At 45.4% G+C, this 14,589-nt stretch overlaps 1 protein-coding gene across 2 annotated transcripts in view; it reads right to left on the minus strand.

Moving 5' to 3' along the window:
- FILIP1 (filamin A interacting protein 1) overlaps nucleotides 1-14,589 on the minus strand; it is a 201,596-nt gene that overhangs the window by 103,680 nt on the left and 83,327 nt on the right. For both annotated transcript variants that reach the window (XM_019537651.1, XM_019537650.1), the window contains exon 2: nucleotides 10,400-10,678. In XM_019537651.1, coding sequence (XP_019393196.1) covers nucleotides 10,400-10,672 — 273 coding nt within the window. In that variant the 5' untranslated portion in view covers nucleotides 10,673-10,678. The remainder of the gene's footprint in view (nucleotides 1-10,399; nucleotides 10,679-14,589) is intronic.

Consider the following 14,589-nt stretch of genomic DNA (forward strand, 5'->3'; position numbering starts at 1 on the left):
CCTACACTGAACACCTTCAAGAGTAAATTGGATGCTTATCTTGCTGGGATCCTATGACCCCAGCTGACTTCCTGGCCTTTGGGCAGGGAGCTGGACTCAATCTCCCGAGGTCCCTTCCAGCCCTGATGTCTATGAAATCTATGAAGGAAAATGCTTCCTTCATATGTGAGTGGAATTACTTAATCATGCCTTAAGTGATAGATTGACTTCTGCCTATTCTTCCTGTAATATTTACTCGTTACACATTGAGCTCCTAAAGTGATGCTATATCAGATCAGTCTTCATTAAAGAATTCTCAGGGCAGATAACTTGTGTTAAATCTAGGTGTAAACTATATGGACTCTTGTATTTCATGCACCCTGTGCTTGAAGACGGCATGTCATATAGATATACATGTTGTCAGGTCAACAATAGACAGATTATTTCTTTACTCAGGTAAAGAAGTACATGACAGTCAAAAATCCTGAGGTGGAATAGATCCAACTTTTGCAGGCTTTTCTAAGCTGCAAAGATTAGCTGCAGAGATTGGTTTGAGAGCAAAGAAAACTCGTATTCCTCCTGGAGAGGAAGGAAGACAGGCAAATGTCTTCAGTGGCCAGGCCAGAAGGTGGCAGGGGGATGTGTCCACATGCCTCCCATTGTGCCAGACACTGCCACAGGCAGCTGAACCCAGCTGAGTGGAGCCATCCCTGATTGACTGTCAGGCACACCCCTAACACCTACTGTCACCCCAGACCCTGCTTTGCATCCAGCCCTAAGCTTCCAGAGTTGGTTGCCATGGCAGCCCCAGGGGAGGGCAGGCAGGGGGAGATGCCCCCCTAGCTGGGGTCTACACAGAGCCCCCTCCCCAGCCCCCTGTGGCTTACAAGCTGGGTCTGGTATGGGGGCAGGACTGGAGAGATCACCAAGGCTCCTGGTTTTCTGTTTCCCATGGAAAAGCACAGGTAGAAGCAGCCCCAGAGGCTATATAAAGGTAAGTCTGTGGGGTGGGGGTTGGAGGGCCAGGGCCTGGGGACTGTGTGGGAGGGGTGCAAGATATGTGTGTGGGGAGCATATGTGTGTGTGCGTGTGGCAGGGGTGTGTGGAGAGTATGTGTATATGGAATGGGTCTGGGGGAGGATGGGGCAGGTACTTGCCAGTGCTGGGAAAGGTGTCTGGGTGCCAGGGGGTGGGGTGTCTGACGTAGCACTTGGTGCTGCCAGTGAGTCCAGCTCCATACTGTTGCCAGTGGGACCTGCCCAGAGGCACCTGCCCTTCCAGGCAGAAGGAAGTGTGGGGTGGGGGTCCTTCAGGGGCAGCAGGGAGCTTCATGACTGCACTGGTGGCACTGGGGCTGGTGCCAATGTTCTAAAGGGCAGGGACAGGGCAGCCAAGAAATGTTGCCCGGGGTGGGAGGGGATGCTGTGGCCAGCTTGCCTTATGCCTTGTGGGAGCTCCAGCCCAGGGTGGGAGGTGCCACAGGTGTCCCCTCCTTTCTTCATCTTGCACAGGGCCTGGACTTGCTCTGCTGCCACCCGCACAAGTCAGAGCTACCTCAGCCACAGCTGCCCCACTTTGGCCCAGGCAGGATGGAAACCAACTGGAGCCCCTTGTCCTTCTCCTGCTCCCTGCAGCATGGCCTTAGCCAGAGCTGCACTTGGCTTCTTGCTGCTGCTGCAGAACATGGCACTGGTCCTTCCCAGCCCCAGCCCCAGCCCCAACCAGTATCTTGGGGAAGCATCTGGTGCCCTAGGCACTGCCTGTGCTTCCACATGAGGTACACTACATGCACTTCATGCTGAAGGCTGTCCCCACTGTGTCCACACAGGCCACCAGCCTATGAGGCCATGCTGGGCTGGGCGAGGAGGGAAGCAGCTGGGGGCCCCATCCAGCAGGGCTAGGTGGGGCAGGAACCTGCAGATTGAGAGTGAGGGGCACTGGTGGGGATGGGGGGCTGTGGATCAGGACTGGGGGCCACCAGCAGGGCTGGGGGTGGGGAGGGATGAGGCTTGGGAGTGAGGGGCAATGGCATGGGAAGAGGCAGGGCACTGGCATATCAGGGCTGCTCAGCCCCACAAAGCAGCTGGGAAGACAGCTGTAGCTGGACCCGCATCCTGGTAAGCAAAGGAGGCAGGGGGAGCTCTGATGTTCTATGATTAAAAAAACCAAAATCAAATGCCAAAATATATGAGTATTTTGAATTTGTTTTATTATAATGATTGAGGCACTGGTAGGTTTCCAAATTGATTTAAAATTGTAAATATATCAATAAAACTTTGTGTTCAACTGATACCTATATATAGAAAATCAGGGTTGGCAGGGACTTCAGGAGGTCATCTAGTCCAACCCCTTGCTCAAAGCAGGACCATCCCCAACTAGGTCTTCCCAGCCAAGGCTTTGTCCAGCTAGGCCTTAAAAATCTCCAAGGAGGAGATTCCACCACCTCTCTATATAACTTGTTCCGGTGCTTCACCACCCTCCTAGTGAGAAAGTTTTTCCTAATATCTAGCCTAAATTTCCCTTGCTGCAACTTGAGACCATAGCTTTTTGTTCTGTCATCTGCCACCACTGAGCACAGTCCAACTCCATCTTCTTTGGAACCAGCCTTCAGGTAGTTAAGGGTTGCTATTAAATCCCCTCTCAGTCTTCTCTACTCCAGACTAAATAAGCCCTATTCCCTCAGCCTCTCTTCGGAACTCAAGTGCCTCAGCCCTCTCACCATTTTTGTTGACCTCCATTGAATTCCCTCCAATTTGTCCACAACCTTTTTGTAGTAGGGGCCCAAAACTGGGCACAGTACTCCAAATGTGGCTTCACCAGTGCAGAATAGAGAAAATAGTTACTTCCCTCAATCTGCTGGCAATGCTCCTTCTAATGCAGCCCAGTATGCTGTTAGGTTTCTTAGCAACAAGGGCACACTGCTGACTCATATCCAACTTACTGTCTACTGTAACCCCCCAGTCCTTTTCTGCAGAGCTGCTTACCAGCCAGTCAGCCCCCAAGCCTGTAGCGGTGCATGGGATTGTTCCATCCTGAGTGCAGGACTTTGCACTTGTCCTTGTTGAACCTCATGAGATTTCTTTTGGCCCAATCCTCCAATTTGTCTAGGTGAACTCTGAATTCTAGCCCTCTCTTCCAGTGTATCTTCTACGCCCCCCAGCTTGATGTCATTTGCAAACTTGCTGAGGGTGAAATCCACCCCATCTTCTAGATGGTTAATGAAGATATTGAATAACACTGGCCCCAGGACTAACACCAAAGGGCACTACATTTGACCCTGGCTGCCAGCTAAATAATGAGCCAGTGATTACTATGCGTTGAGCCTGACAATCCAGCCAGCTTTGTATCCACCTTACAGTCGATTCATCCACCCATACTTCTTCAGCTTGCTTGCCAGAATGCTGTAGGAGAGGGTATCAAAATCCTTCCTAAAGTCAAGGTATATTATGTCCACTGCTTTCCACACAGGTTTGTCAAGCATGACTTGCCTTTGGTGAATCCATGCTGCCTGTTCCTAATCACCACCTTCTCCTCCAAGTGATTGGCTGTATCTAATACGTGCCAGTTTTACACCTGAGAAATAGAATATAACTAGGGGTTTGAGTTGAAAATTGTTTCCACTTTAACTGGTGTGAAGTATATGAACCTTTCTCCAAAGCTTAAAATCTACATCTGTCTGGCAGCAGACACAAAGCCTAGCCTAAAATGATTTTCCTAGAAAATATCCTAACTATTCCTGGTGGAATAGTGTGTTTGCAAATGAGCTTTTATTATTGTTTTTCTAAGAAATTGAAATATAAGAGAAACTGGTAAAAATTTGTACACGCTGCTTCCTGTTTCCTTTCAGGCCCCTAATCAGGAAATGTTTAAACTCAGTGTGGGTATTGCTGTAGATTAATAGCTGCTGTTTGGAAAGTATAGAGGGAATATTTTCCTGCCAGTACAAACATATACATTCTCAGACTGAAGCATGTGTATCACAGATAGAGTTACACCTTAACAGGAAAGATCCAAGCTGCCTAGGCTGCTCTGTATTAGTAATCCATACCTTTTTTTCTGTGTCACTGTACAAAATATTGTATTGGTCATGCAGATAAATATTATACCATTGTGCTTTAATTCTTTTATTGGTAAATTAGTTTATGGTTTTAAATCAGAGCTGAATTATTTAAAGACCTGATATTCTATTATGTTATTAGTGGGGAAATGCCCTCCACATACTGGGTGAGTCTACACATGCATTTATGCCGGCTTAAATTTACGGTGCAGTAAATGGGAATAGACTGACATCTACATGCAGGCATTAAAGCACATTAACACTGTGCCTGGGCTGACTTGGGAATAGTCCCAAGTCAGTCCACAGACACAGTGTTATTGCACAGTAAGGCGTCTACATGTGCATTACTGCACAGTAACTAATTGGGCGTAAATTTGATACCTGCATGATGCTCAAGTTGGTGTAAGTTGCTGTGTTTACTGCACAATATGGGCATGCACATGTAGATGTTCACTTGTATGCACAGTAAATGCACACATGTAGACACACCTACTGTGTAACTGTTTTGCATTAAGTGGTTAAAGACAATGTCATCTTTGTTTACTTTGTGTAAGCAAAAGGATAGTATGGAAGAATAGCTGTTTTATTAACTAATTTTGAATTTGTTCCTGTCATGAGTTCATTGTACTTATTTCTCATTCTGGCACACTCTACCCTTCCTATATTTTGGGAAGGATTTTACTGAAACCTGGTTTGTATATGAATTTATTTTTCCTGCTGATTTCTTAGGTTTCTTCTTCCTAAATGAGACTTAGGCTCCAGTGCTCTTAGTAGTATATGAAAACCTGTTCTTCTCTAAACACAGTAAGTAGACATGGCCAAGCCAGGAATTTTGAAGACAGACAATGTCAAGGATCTAGCTGGACTCTAGAAACTAAAACACAGGCAACGTACTACAGGTCATACACACACGTAGTAACCCCCCACTCCCCATTGATACCTATGAACAAACACTTCTGTTAGGACATATCCTTATAGCTTGTTACTACTTTCACTTCTCTGGGTCAGGAGCTGGGAGGTCAAAGCCCGTTGAAAAAGCTCAGATAAACACTGACAGCAATATGGTGTAGTACTGGAGTTGTTACATTGTTAAAAGTATGGTCATTTGGATGACAGGTAATCTACAGCCTCTTTTTCTCATGATTGCCTAATACATGTTAAAGGCTTTACAATTTTTATTTTTCAAAGACACTGGATAACTCAAGCATAGCTGTCGATTATTCTTTCAACAAAATCTTGTCATGTTGGCTCATAGAACATTTGGTGTGCCTGTATTTAAATAGCTATAAAATAAAATGCAGGCAGGATCTGAACCTTCCCTATTTTGAAACATGTATGACCATGTCTCATTTGGCCTTGCTGGAGCATTGATCAGTATGTGCTGCTTATACAAAGGCTTTGTTTGCTAAAGTATTGGCCAGAATTGGCTTTACCTATAAACCTGACCAAATGCATAAACTCCTCACATAAACAAAATTTGGCAGGCTTACATGCCAAGGATGGGAAGGAGAGATGATGATATAAGCTAGGATAATCCAGTACCAGGATGATAAAGCTGGAATGGGAACAGCCCATGGTACAGGATGATTTGAGACATTCAAGATACAGATGTAATGCAATACTGAATTTATTTTGATCATTGTATACAAAATTAACTGGACAGCAGAAAAACTTTGTAGCAGCCTGCGGGAGCCTACATGGTGCTTTGCTGACTGCTGACTATCTTGTCACAAGTTCAAATGCCTTAGTTCCTGGTCCAATGTACTTGTTAGGCCAAAATGTGTTAGGGCTGTACTTGCAGACAATAAATCCGGCTGAATCTTTGCCACCAAATCAAGCCTGTGGTTGTTCTTTAAGACAAGATTAGTGTTGGGATCTCCTAGCTGCAACTTTGCCGGCACTGCAGTTCCTGAGAATTCAACACTGATAGCACATCAATAACACCCAAGAACGACAACAGCAACAATGACACTGACAGACCTAGATGACATCTCACTAGTCCACAAATGCAAAGTTCTTTATAAAAAAATATAACCCATGGCAACAAAGAATGCAATTGTTAAATGTGAATAATCTAGAAAATGTGAATACAATGTTAGACCCAGTATCTATTTGGGTCTATGAACAAAAAACACTAGTCAAGCCACTAGAGATGACTACACCTCTGAACAGGAAAATACATAAAATGATACAGAGCATTGGCAAACTGTGACAGCCAGGAATTAATGCTATAATATTCACCCTGCCTTGGAAGCTTGGCTCATCTTTATTTATGGTCCCAAAGCCAGACACTTATCTCAAGACATGCTTCTTTGGCTTGTCCACTCTTACAACTCAGCAGACTTATCAGAACCAGGTAAATAACTCACATTGATTCCAGAAGATATATTCATAATCCTATGAATTAACAACCAATAATAGTTTTCCACTTTAACAATATATTTTGTTTGAGGGTCAAGAAGCACTCTGCAAATATGAACGAGTTTAGCTTCACAGTTCTCACAAGAACAATCAGATATAGTAGATCCTAAGTTCTGTGATATGGTCTGTTTTCAAATAAATAAGGAACGTTGTCTAGTACAATGGGACTACGTTCCTGGCTGGGGACTTTGGATACTGCTACCTGAGAAGGAGGGTCCTAATTTCCCATATAAGAATACAGGAAACCCTCGCTATTCACGGGTTCAACATTTGTGGTTTCAAATATTCGCAAATGCCAAACCCACTTTTTAAATGCACTTTATACACTTACAGGACCTCCTTGGGAGTTTTGTGCTTGCTGCCACCAGGCTTCTGCTGCCATGCTCCTGCTGTTGACATTGGAGCCATGTCCCCTCCTCCGCTAGCCGCCAGAAGCACTGGGTTAATGAATGCAGTCTGCATTCATGAACTCAGTGCCTTATTCAAAATTTCACCATTCACGGGGGATACGAGAACGTATCCCCTGCAAAATGATGAGGGTCACTTGTAATGGGATAATAATTCCATATGAAAATAATAGGAACATGGGTGGACCACTGTCTTCTTTTTTTTACCTCTTCAGCAAAGTAAGAAACAAAGATTAAACGCTAATGGTGTTCCTATTCAGGTCAAAAGCTTGAGTCATATGAATCAAACCAACCACACATCAATTTCAAAATGTTATACAGGATTTTGCAACAGATCCAGGGACAGATACAGATCTCCACACAAGCATTCTTCAGAGGAACATAGGATTGGAAGAAGCTGTGTGGACCATCAAGTTCAGTCCCCTGAATCTCATTATCCAAAGACCTAAAATGTATCCACTCTAGGCCCTCACAAACTATAGCCACAAAGCACATTACAAAACCCAAAACACCCTACAGCAAGCCACAGCTAAAATATGAGGAAGACAAAGGCAGCAATTATACTCAGTCACTGCAGTAGTAGAGAAGAAATTTGTTTTTTAGGTGCTCAGAGGATCTTAGGAAGAGAACCAGTGCAGTTGTCTCTTTCTTCATTATCTCCAGTCTATGAGCTCCATTTTGAATCTACGGTTCCTATTGTTACATCATAGTTTCATAGTGCTTAGGGTCAGAAGGGACCTAAACAGATCATCAGGTCTGACCCCCTGCAGGAACGAGTGTGGGGTCATAACACCCCAGCCAAATATCTGTCCACTCTCCTCTTGAAGACCCCCAAGGTAGGAGAGAGCACCACCTCCCTTGGAAGGCCATTCCAGAGCCTTCATATCTGAATTTGCCCTTCATGCTGTTTCTAATGCTCACTCCATAAAGCTATCTAAATGTTTCTATATAATAATCTTGTCCTCCTCCATACGGACAATATACCCCAGCTAAGTATCATCCACAAATTTTACAAGTGTCCATCTAGTTCCTGCAGCAAAGTCATTAACAAAAATATTAAACAGGAGGTATCCCAAGACAGATCACGCAAGAATAACATGAGTACCTGCTCTCCAATCTGATAACTTACCTTTCAACATAACCTGCTGGTCTACCATCTATCTAACTCCTTATCTACCTCACAATTATAGCACTGACCTACATCGTCTCCATCTTGCCTGATAATCCCCATGAGGCTTGGTGTCAAAAACTTGGCTGAAATCTATATACATTAGGTCCACTGAAATGCCTTTATCTAGAAAGTCAATTTTCTTGTCATAAATGGCTATTAGATTGGTCTGACATGACCTTTTGTGGGTGCTACCATATTGTGTTCACTCCTTGACTATTCTTTCCTTCCATATCTGTTCCAAGACCTTGCATAATATTGAAGTCAAACTTACTGGCTTGTAACTACCAGGGTCATTCAATTTTCACTTTTCAAAATTGATTTGAAAAATAGGCACTACATTTGCTATTCTCCAGTCATAGAGCACTATCCCACAATGGACAGATTTAGTGATGATCTGTGTTAAAGGAATTGCTATTTCATGTGCCAGTTCTTTTGGTATTTTGGAAAGATTATCTAGACCTCTGATTTTATGACAAAACAATGTAAGTTTTGCTTGCACCTGAGATGTCCTCATTTCTTTTGGAACCCTGCCACTGTTCTCAATTACAACTTCATTCTTGCTGAAGAATGAGGTGGAGTATTTATTCAGTACTTGAGTTGTACCTAGGCCGTCTTTGATTTTCACCCTGTCTCCAGCATAAAGGGTGCCTGTAGGTGTGGGGGGGGGAGGGGAGGCTGCTCCAACACACTGTAATTACAACACCTCAGAACAGACTCTATTATAATCAAGTCTGTTGGAGTATGCTATTAGCACAGCCTCCACAGCCCACAGCCTCCACTGTCTTGTGTATCAGAGTCCCCGTGCATCAAAATGGCAGTGTTGCTCCTATAAAGTGGGGGGGATATCGCAGAGCACATAGGTGGCCTGCTCCTTAGAGGGAAAACAACTAGGGAGAGAGCCTTAGCTGTGAGTGGGTTGCCCAGCCGCTGGTTACCAGGGCAGCCAGAGAAATAATGAAAAAGCTCAGCTGCAGGTTGCTAGGGCAACTGCTGTGAGACAACTGACCAGAAGAGCTAGGGCATGGCTCCCATTTAAACCTAGGCTGAGGCCATGCAGGCAGTTCCCTGCTGGCTGCCAAAGGGGTGGAAGTTCTGCCTAAGTGAAGAAAAGGATGGGGCCTGAATGACTGAACAAGGCGATACTGGTGAGATGGAGAAACCCTGGAGTGGTGAATGTTGTTACAGCCAGATGGCTTAGATTTATGTTATAACCTAGGGGCTTGTGTCTTCTGTTTGCGGTTTATGAACTGGTGGTTTGGGTGAGGCTATTAGGGGTTGGAGGAGGCCTCACAGGGATCCATGGTAGTGTGGGGACCCCAGCACCAGAGAGGGCACAGCATTTGGGGTGCATTGACCCCAACCCCAGAGAAGGGGCATGAAGAGTTAGAGGCCAGGTGAGGCTGAGGCCGCCTGAGCCCACCTGAGTGCAAGAAGCCCCAGAGCAAAGGGGGAGGCATTGCAAGACAGACCTGACAACATACTGTACATCTGCAAGGCTTGGGGTGTGGTACAGGGGTGATTGGAGCCACACACTGCCCATAAGCCTGGGGGCACAGGAACCCCATTAAAAAAACCAGATGAGTGACAGCAGGAGAAGACCGTGTCCAAGAGGATGAAAGGCAGCCTCCCTTTTATACTGAAGATCAAGATGTGACAGGCAAGACTTGAGGGTGCTTGGAAGCAAACTTGACACGGTAGGGGGTGCTAGGGGAGATCACGGGCACCCCTAGGAGCCCACTCCATGACAGGCAGCAAAGGTGCTTTAACTAAAGCTCGTTTGACAAGCCTGGAATAGACTGCCTCCAGAGGTGGTGCAAGCACCTACTCTGGATTCCTTTAAGAGTCAACTGGATGTTTATCTTGCTGGGATCCTGTGACCCCAGCTGACTTCCTGCCCCTGGGGCAGGGGGCTGGACTCGATGAACTTTCAAGGTCCCTTCCAACCCTAATGTCTATGAAATCTATGAGGCCTAAGAACATACATGGATGCCAGAACTATCCTTGTGCCTGGAGCGAGATCTGATTGCCTCTCTTTTTTTTTCTCACTAGGTGTGTGTCTTTTCAAACTGATTCTCAGTAGGTTGTTCTTTGTCCTTCTCTCTAACCTTTCTAAGTATTTCTGTCTCTTCTGATAAATGTTTGAAGATACATTTCAGTATCTGCAAAGCACTAGCAGAGATGTAAAATGATGATGTATTTGCTTTTACATTTACCTCAATCAACTTCTGCCTCTTTTTATTACCCCTTCTTTCTAGTCCTTTGTCTTACATCTGTGTATCAGTGTTGAAAGCCAAAGTTATAGGGAAGAGTACAAAAAAGAAAAGATAAATAAGAGATATAAAAGAGAGAAAACTTCTGATTTACCTGCAGTTCTCCTTCCATTATACTGAGGAGCTTGATCAAGTCCTCCTTAGAAAGTTCAATTGATTTTTTCTTCTTCCGTTCACTGGAACCAGGTGATTTTGAGTGTCGTTTGACAGTTGCTGATACCATAACTTCATCTTCCTTCCTATTGGACTTGTTCTTTTTCCTGGCATCTTCCTGAAAACTTTCATTCTCTGCATTGTTAATGACAGGCTTAGAACTGGAATAATGCCCACTGGATGAGCTTTCCCCACCTTGGTTTCGGGATCTCATCCCTACCTGGACAAAGGAAAAGATAAAAAATAATTTTAATCAAGCAAACTTATCAAAAAGAAAAAAACCACTCTACATCAGCATTTTAATCAAAAGCTTACTATACATTGTAAATACCAAGACTAACATCATGCTCATTAAAAAGTGCTGAAAAGGAACATGCATTTCAACAAGGTTGTTTTTGGCAGCCAGCTAATCAAAAATATTGATACTTCAATACTGCCTTAAAGCATGGTAACCATACTTGTCAGGCTGCCAATACTGAAGTAAGCCACAAGAAGTAAGCCACAATAGGCATGTTTACACAAGATGCATAATGCACAATAGCCTAATAATACTGCATAGTAGCGTGTAGCTTAATGACACTGTGCAGCAGTGTGCTGGGCAAAAACCGTGTTAAAACGCTACAGCACAGTAGTATTAGGTTACTGAGCAGTAAGTATCACCTAAACAATGTGCTACTGTGCAGTAACTGTAGTTACTGTGGATTTGTTTAGTACTTGCTTAATGCTGTACTAAACTAAATACACAGTAGTTACCGCACATTAATTAACTTGTAGACGCGCCCAATGTGTAGCACTTGAAACTTGATGTTATTTTATCAGTCAGATAAAATGAGCTCATAATGCTCACAGAATGAGAGCATCAGGTTTTGAAATAGCTTTTATTTTAACGTGAGAAGTAGTGGAGAGACAATAATGTAATTAAGGTATATACAAGCATATACCTTAGCATAACCTTTCTGAGAGGGACTGTCATGAACCAGGATAATTCCCTAGTTTATCATTTGTGAAGGACTAGATTCAACTTTGGCAATTATGATAACCCTCTTATCCAAACTTTTTTCATCATTTCTAATCTTGATTTTTGAAAAACCCATGTCTCCATCATCCCTAACACCTGCATAGCCCTCTTTAATTCATGCAGAAGACAACTGTTAAAATAATCTCTTTTGTGTACCACTTGGATCCCAGAATCTCTCTATTTGAATCATTCTATTCCATCTAATAACATCCAGTCAAAGTGTGCATGTTCTTTCACAGCATCAGAAGAAGTGAGCTCAGGCTCATGAAAGCTCATGCTGTATACCTTTGATTTAGTTAATTTAAAATGTGCAAATACACCCTGCCTTGCCCTCCTCTGCCAACTTTTTTAGTCTTGCTCTGCTCATACCATGTTGCCTCCCATGCTGCTTTCCCTGAAACTTTTTCTCTAGGTGCAGCTCTATTCAGTGGCTATGGGATGTCAGTGAGATAATGCCTTGCAGGGTATGAGAGATTAGTTGCTAGTTCTTGTATTAGTTATCATAATAAACATCAAACTTTGCAAACACATACTCAAGGGTACATATATTTAGACCTGTACTCATCCTTGCATGCTTTGTATGTCCCTTACTACCAGTAAGTCTGGTATTAACTCCAAGGACAGGAATGATGTCTTTATATGTATTTGCACAGTGCTTAGCACAAGTCCCTAACTATTATTTGAACACTGGACAGTAGTTTTATATAGCTAAAAGTAGTAATAATGAATTTGGAAACTGGCTTCAGGGCCAAATCCAGAAGTGATGAGTAAAGAAGTACTATCTGAGCTCCCTTACATTAATTTACTCTTCTTAAACCTCAGCAGGTGCATCTACACATGCATTTGATCCAGGATCAGTTTACTTGTGAGTAAACTACTCACGAGTAAATGCTCCTGGGCATGTGTCTCAGGAGCAGATTTGCAGCTAAATTGGCAGCAAACTGCTCCTGCTTTCTGGGGCCCTACAATGGGCCCCTGCCACCACTGTGGGGAGATCTAGGCTCCCCCTGGGCACTAGCCCAGGGGCTGACAGGAGGCACCTGGCCAGGAGACAGCTTTCTCCTGGCCAGGTCTGGGACATTACAACCTGCCCCTGGCAGCTGCCTGCTGCCAGGGACAATGTTCCCCTGCCCTGACAGCAGGGAGCTCCTGGCTCTGGCTCACTGATCAGGGGCAGGGGACTTGGAAAGCTGCAGGGGATGAAAAAGTCCCAGCCCTCTGTCCTAGTGCCCTAGTGGAGCAGCTGACTGGCTGCTAGCTGCCCCACTGGCAGATCATGGCAGGGAACTAGGAGCTATCCCATTCCTGCAGGTCTTTCCAAGCCCCATGCCTCTATTACTTGATTTGGGTATAGGGCTGTTCCTCACCAGACCTGTGCTCATGGAGCTTGGTGAGAACCAGGCTCCTGAGCCCCAGCCACCAGCAGGGAGTTCCCAGCACCTGATCTGCACCACTGGGCTGGAACCAGGAGACCATTATCTCCCAGCCTGAGCTCTGTGGTTGCAGGGCTGGGGCTGGGAGACCCTTATCACCCAGCACCAACTCCGTGACCACAGGGGCAGCACGGGAAAATCCTTATCTCCCAGCACCAGCTCTGTGAGTGCAGGGCTGGCACTGGGAGATCTTAATCTCCCAGCTCCAGCTCCACGACCATAGGGCCAGAGCTGGGAGACCCTTATCTCCCAGTGTCTGCTCTGTGACCACAAAGTATGTGTTTGCAAAGTTTGATGTTTATTATGATAACTCTGTGACCACAAAGCTGGATGGTGATAAGGATCTCCCAGCCCCCACTCCCCAGTCTGGATCTCAGAGCAAGGAGCTTGGAGCTCCCTGCTGATGGGGAAGCGGGGCATAGTCCCCACCAAGGCTTCAGTCCCGATGCCTACCCTGGCAACAGGCAGCTCCTGGGGACAAGGAACAATCCTTCCCCCGACAGCAGACAGCTGACCAGGAGCAAACTTGATCCTGGTCAGTTGTCTACTTGAGCTACGTGTCTACTGCACCATTACTAATTGAAAGTAAATTTACCAGTTGCATTTGCAGGAAGCAACTTTACTCACTATTGGCAAGGTTTACTGTGTATAGTAAACATGTACACATGTAGATGCACATGCTCATGTGATGGGCTAGCTGGCAGTGACCTAGCCCAGGGGTATTGAAAGGGCAAAAGATGATTGGAGGATTTGGGATTCCCTTTCTGCACCAATCAGGCCCCAGAGACTCACCCTCCTGTGTCCCGATTGGCCCCTTGTGTCACCTGGAGGGGGATAAAAGGGGCAGCATAGGCTGACTCAGGAGAGACCAGCAAGGGATAACAAGGAAAGAGCTTCACAGAGCTGAGCCAGCGGGGTAGGAGCAGTTACCCCAGAAGAGCCTGAAGGAGCAGGACTTGCAGGCAGCAGTGGGACCCTCAACAGTGCGGCGTGCGGCCAGCAGGAGAGGCTCCCCACTAGGCTCCAGGATCCCCTGGGAGAGGCTGTGGCCAGCAGCAGAGGCTCCCCAGCTCCAGGAAGGATCTGAGCAGTGACCTGAGAGGTTCCCAGCTCTGCTTCCAGCTCCTCCAGTCAGAGGCTAGGCAGCTCGACATGAGGCCAGGGCTCCAAGAAGGTCAAGACCCCTAGCAGGCTGGAGCAGTGCCACAAGTGGTGGCTGTGTGGCAGTGTTCCTGCCTACCACATGGATGATCTGCATTCACGTCCCAGCTGAGGTGACTTGGGGTGAGTGAGCTAACAAGAAGCAAATCTTCTTGCAGTGGAAAGGGAGAGGTCATTGTGTTTTCCCCTGCCCCTTTCTCCTCTTCCAGGTACCAAGGCCCTATATTTCCTTGTCATTTGACATTTTGCATTTTGTGCCTTTTTTTATATTCCACCAACCTGTATTTTGTTCTGCTGTTTGTATTTTATATTTTGTTAACCCTGTCTTTTGTCACTGATTTTAAGTGTCTAACCTTTGTTGAATCCTGTGTTACCTGTCCACTCCATGTTTTTGGGGAACCCTGACACAGGACACAGACTGTCTGACTCACAAAGAATGGCCATCCCCGCCCCCCCAACCTAAACAGAAACTGATTAAGATGCAGTGAGAGACACACCTAAAACCCTCCAGATAAGGGT

Source organism: Crocodylus porosus, unplaced genomic scaffold (assembly GCF_001723895.1).
Source record: "Crocodylus porosus isolate Cpor-Errol unplaced genomic scaffold, CroPor_comp1, whole genome shotgun sequence".
In the NCBI taxonomy this organism is placed as follows: domain Eukaryota; kingdom Metazoa; phylum Chordata; order Crocodylia; family Crocodylidae; genus Crocodylus; species Crocodylus porosus.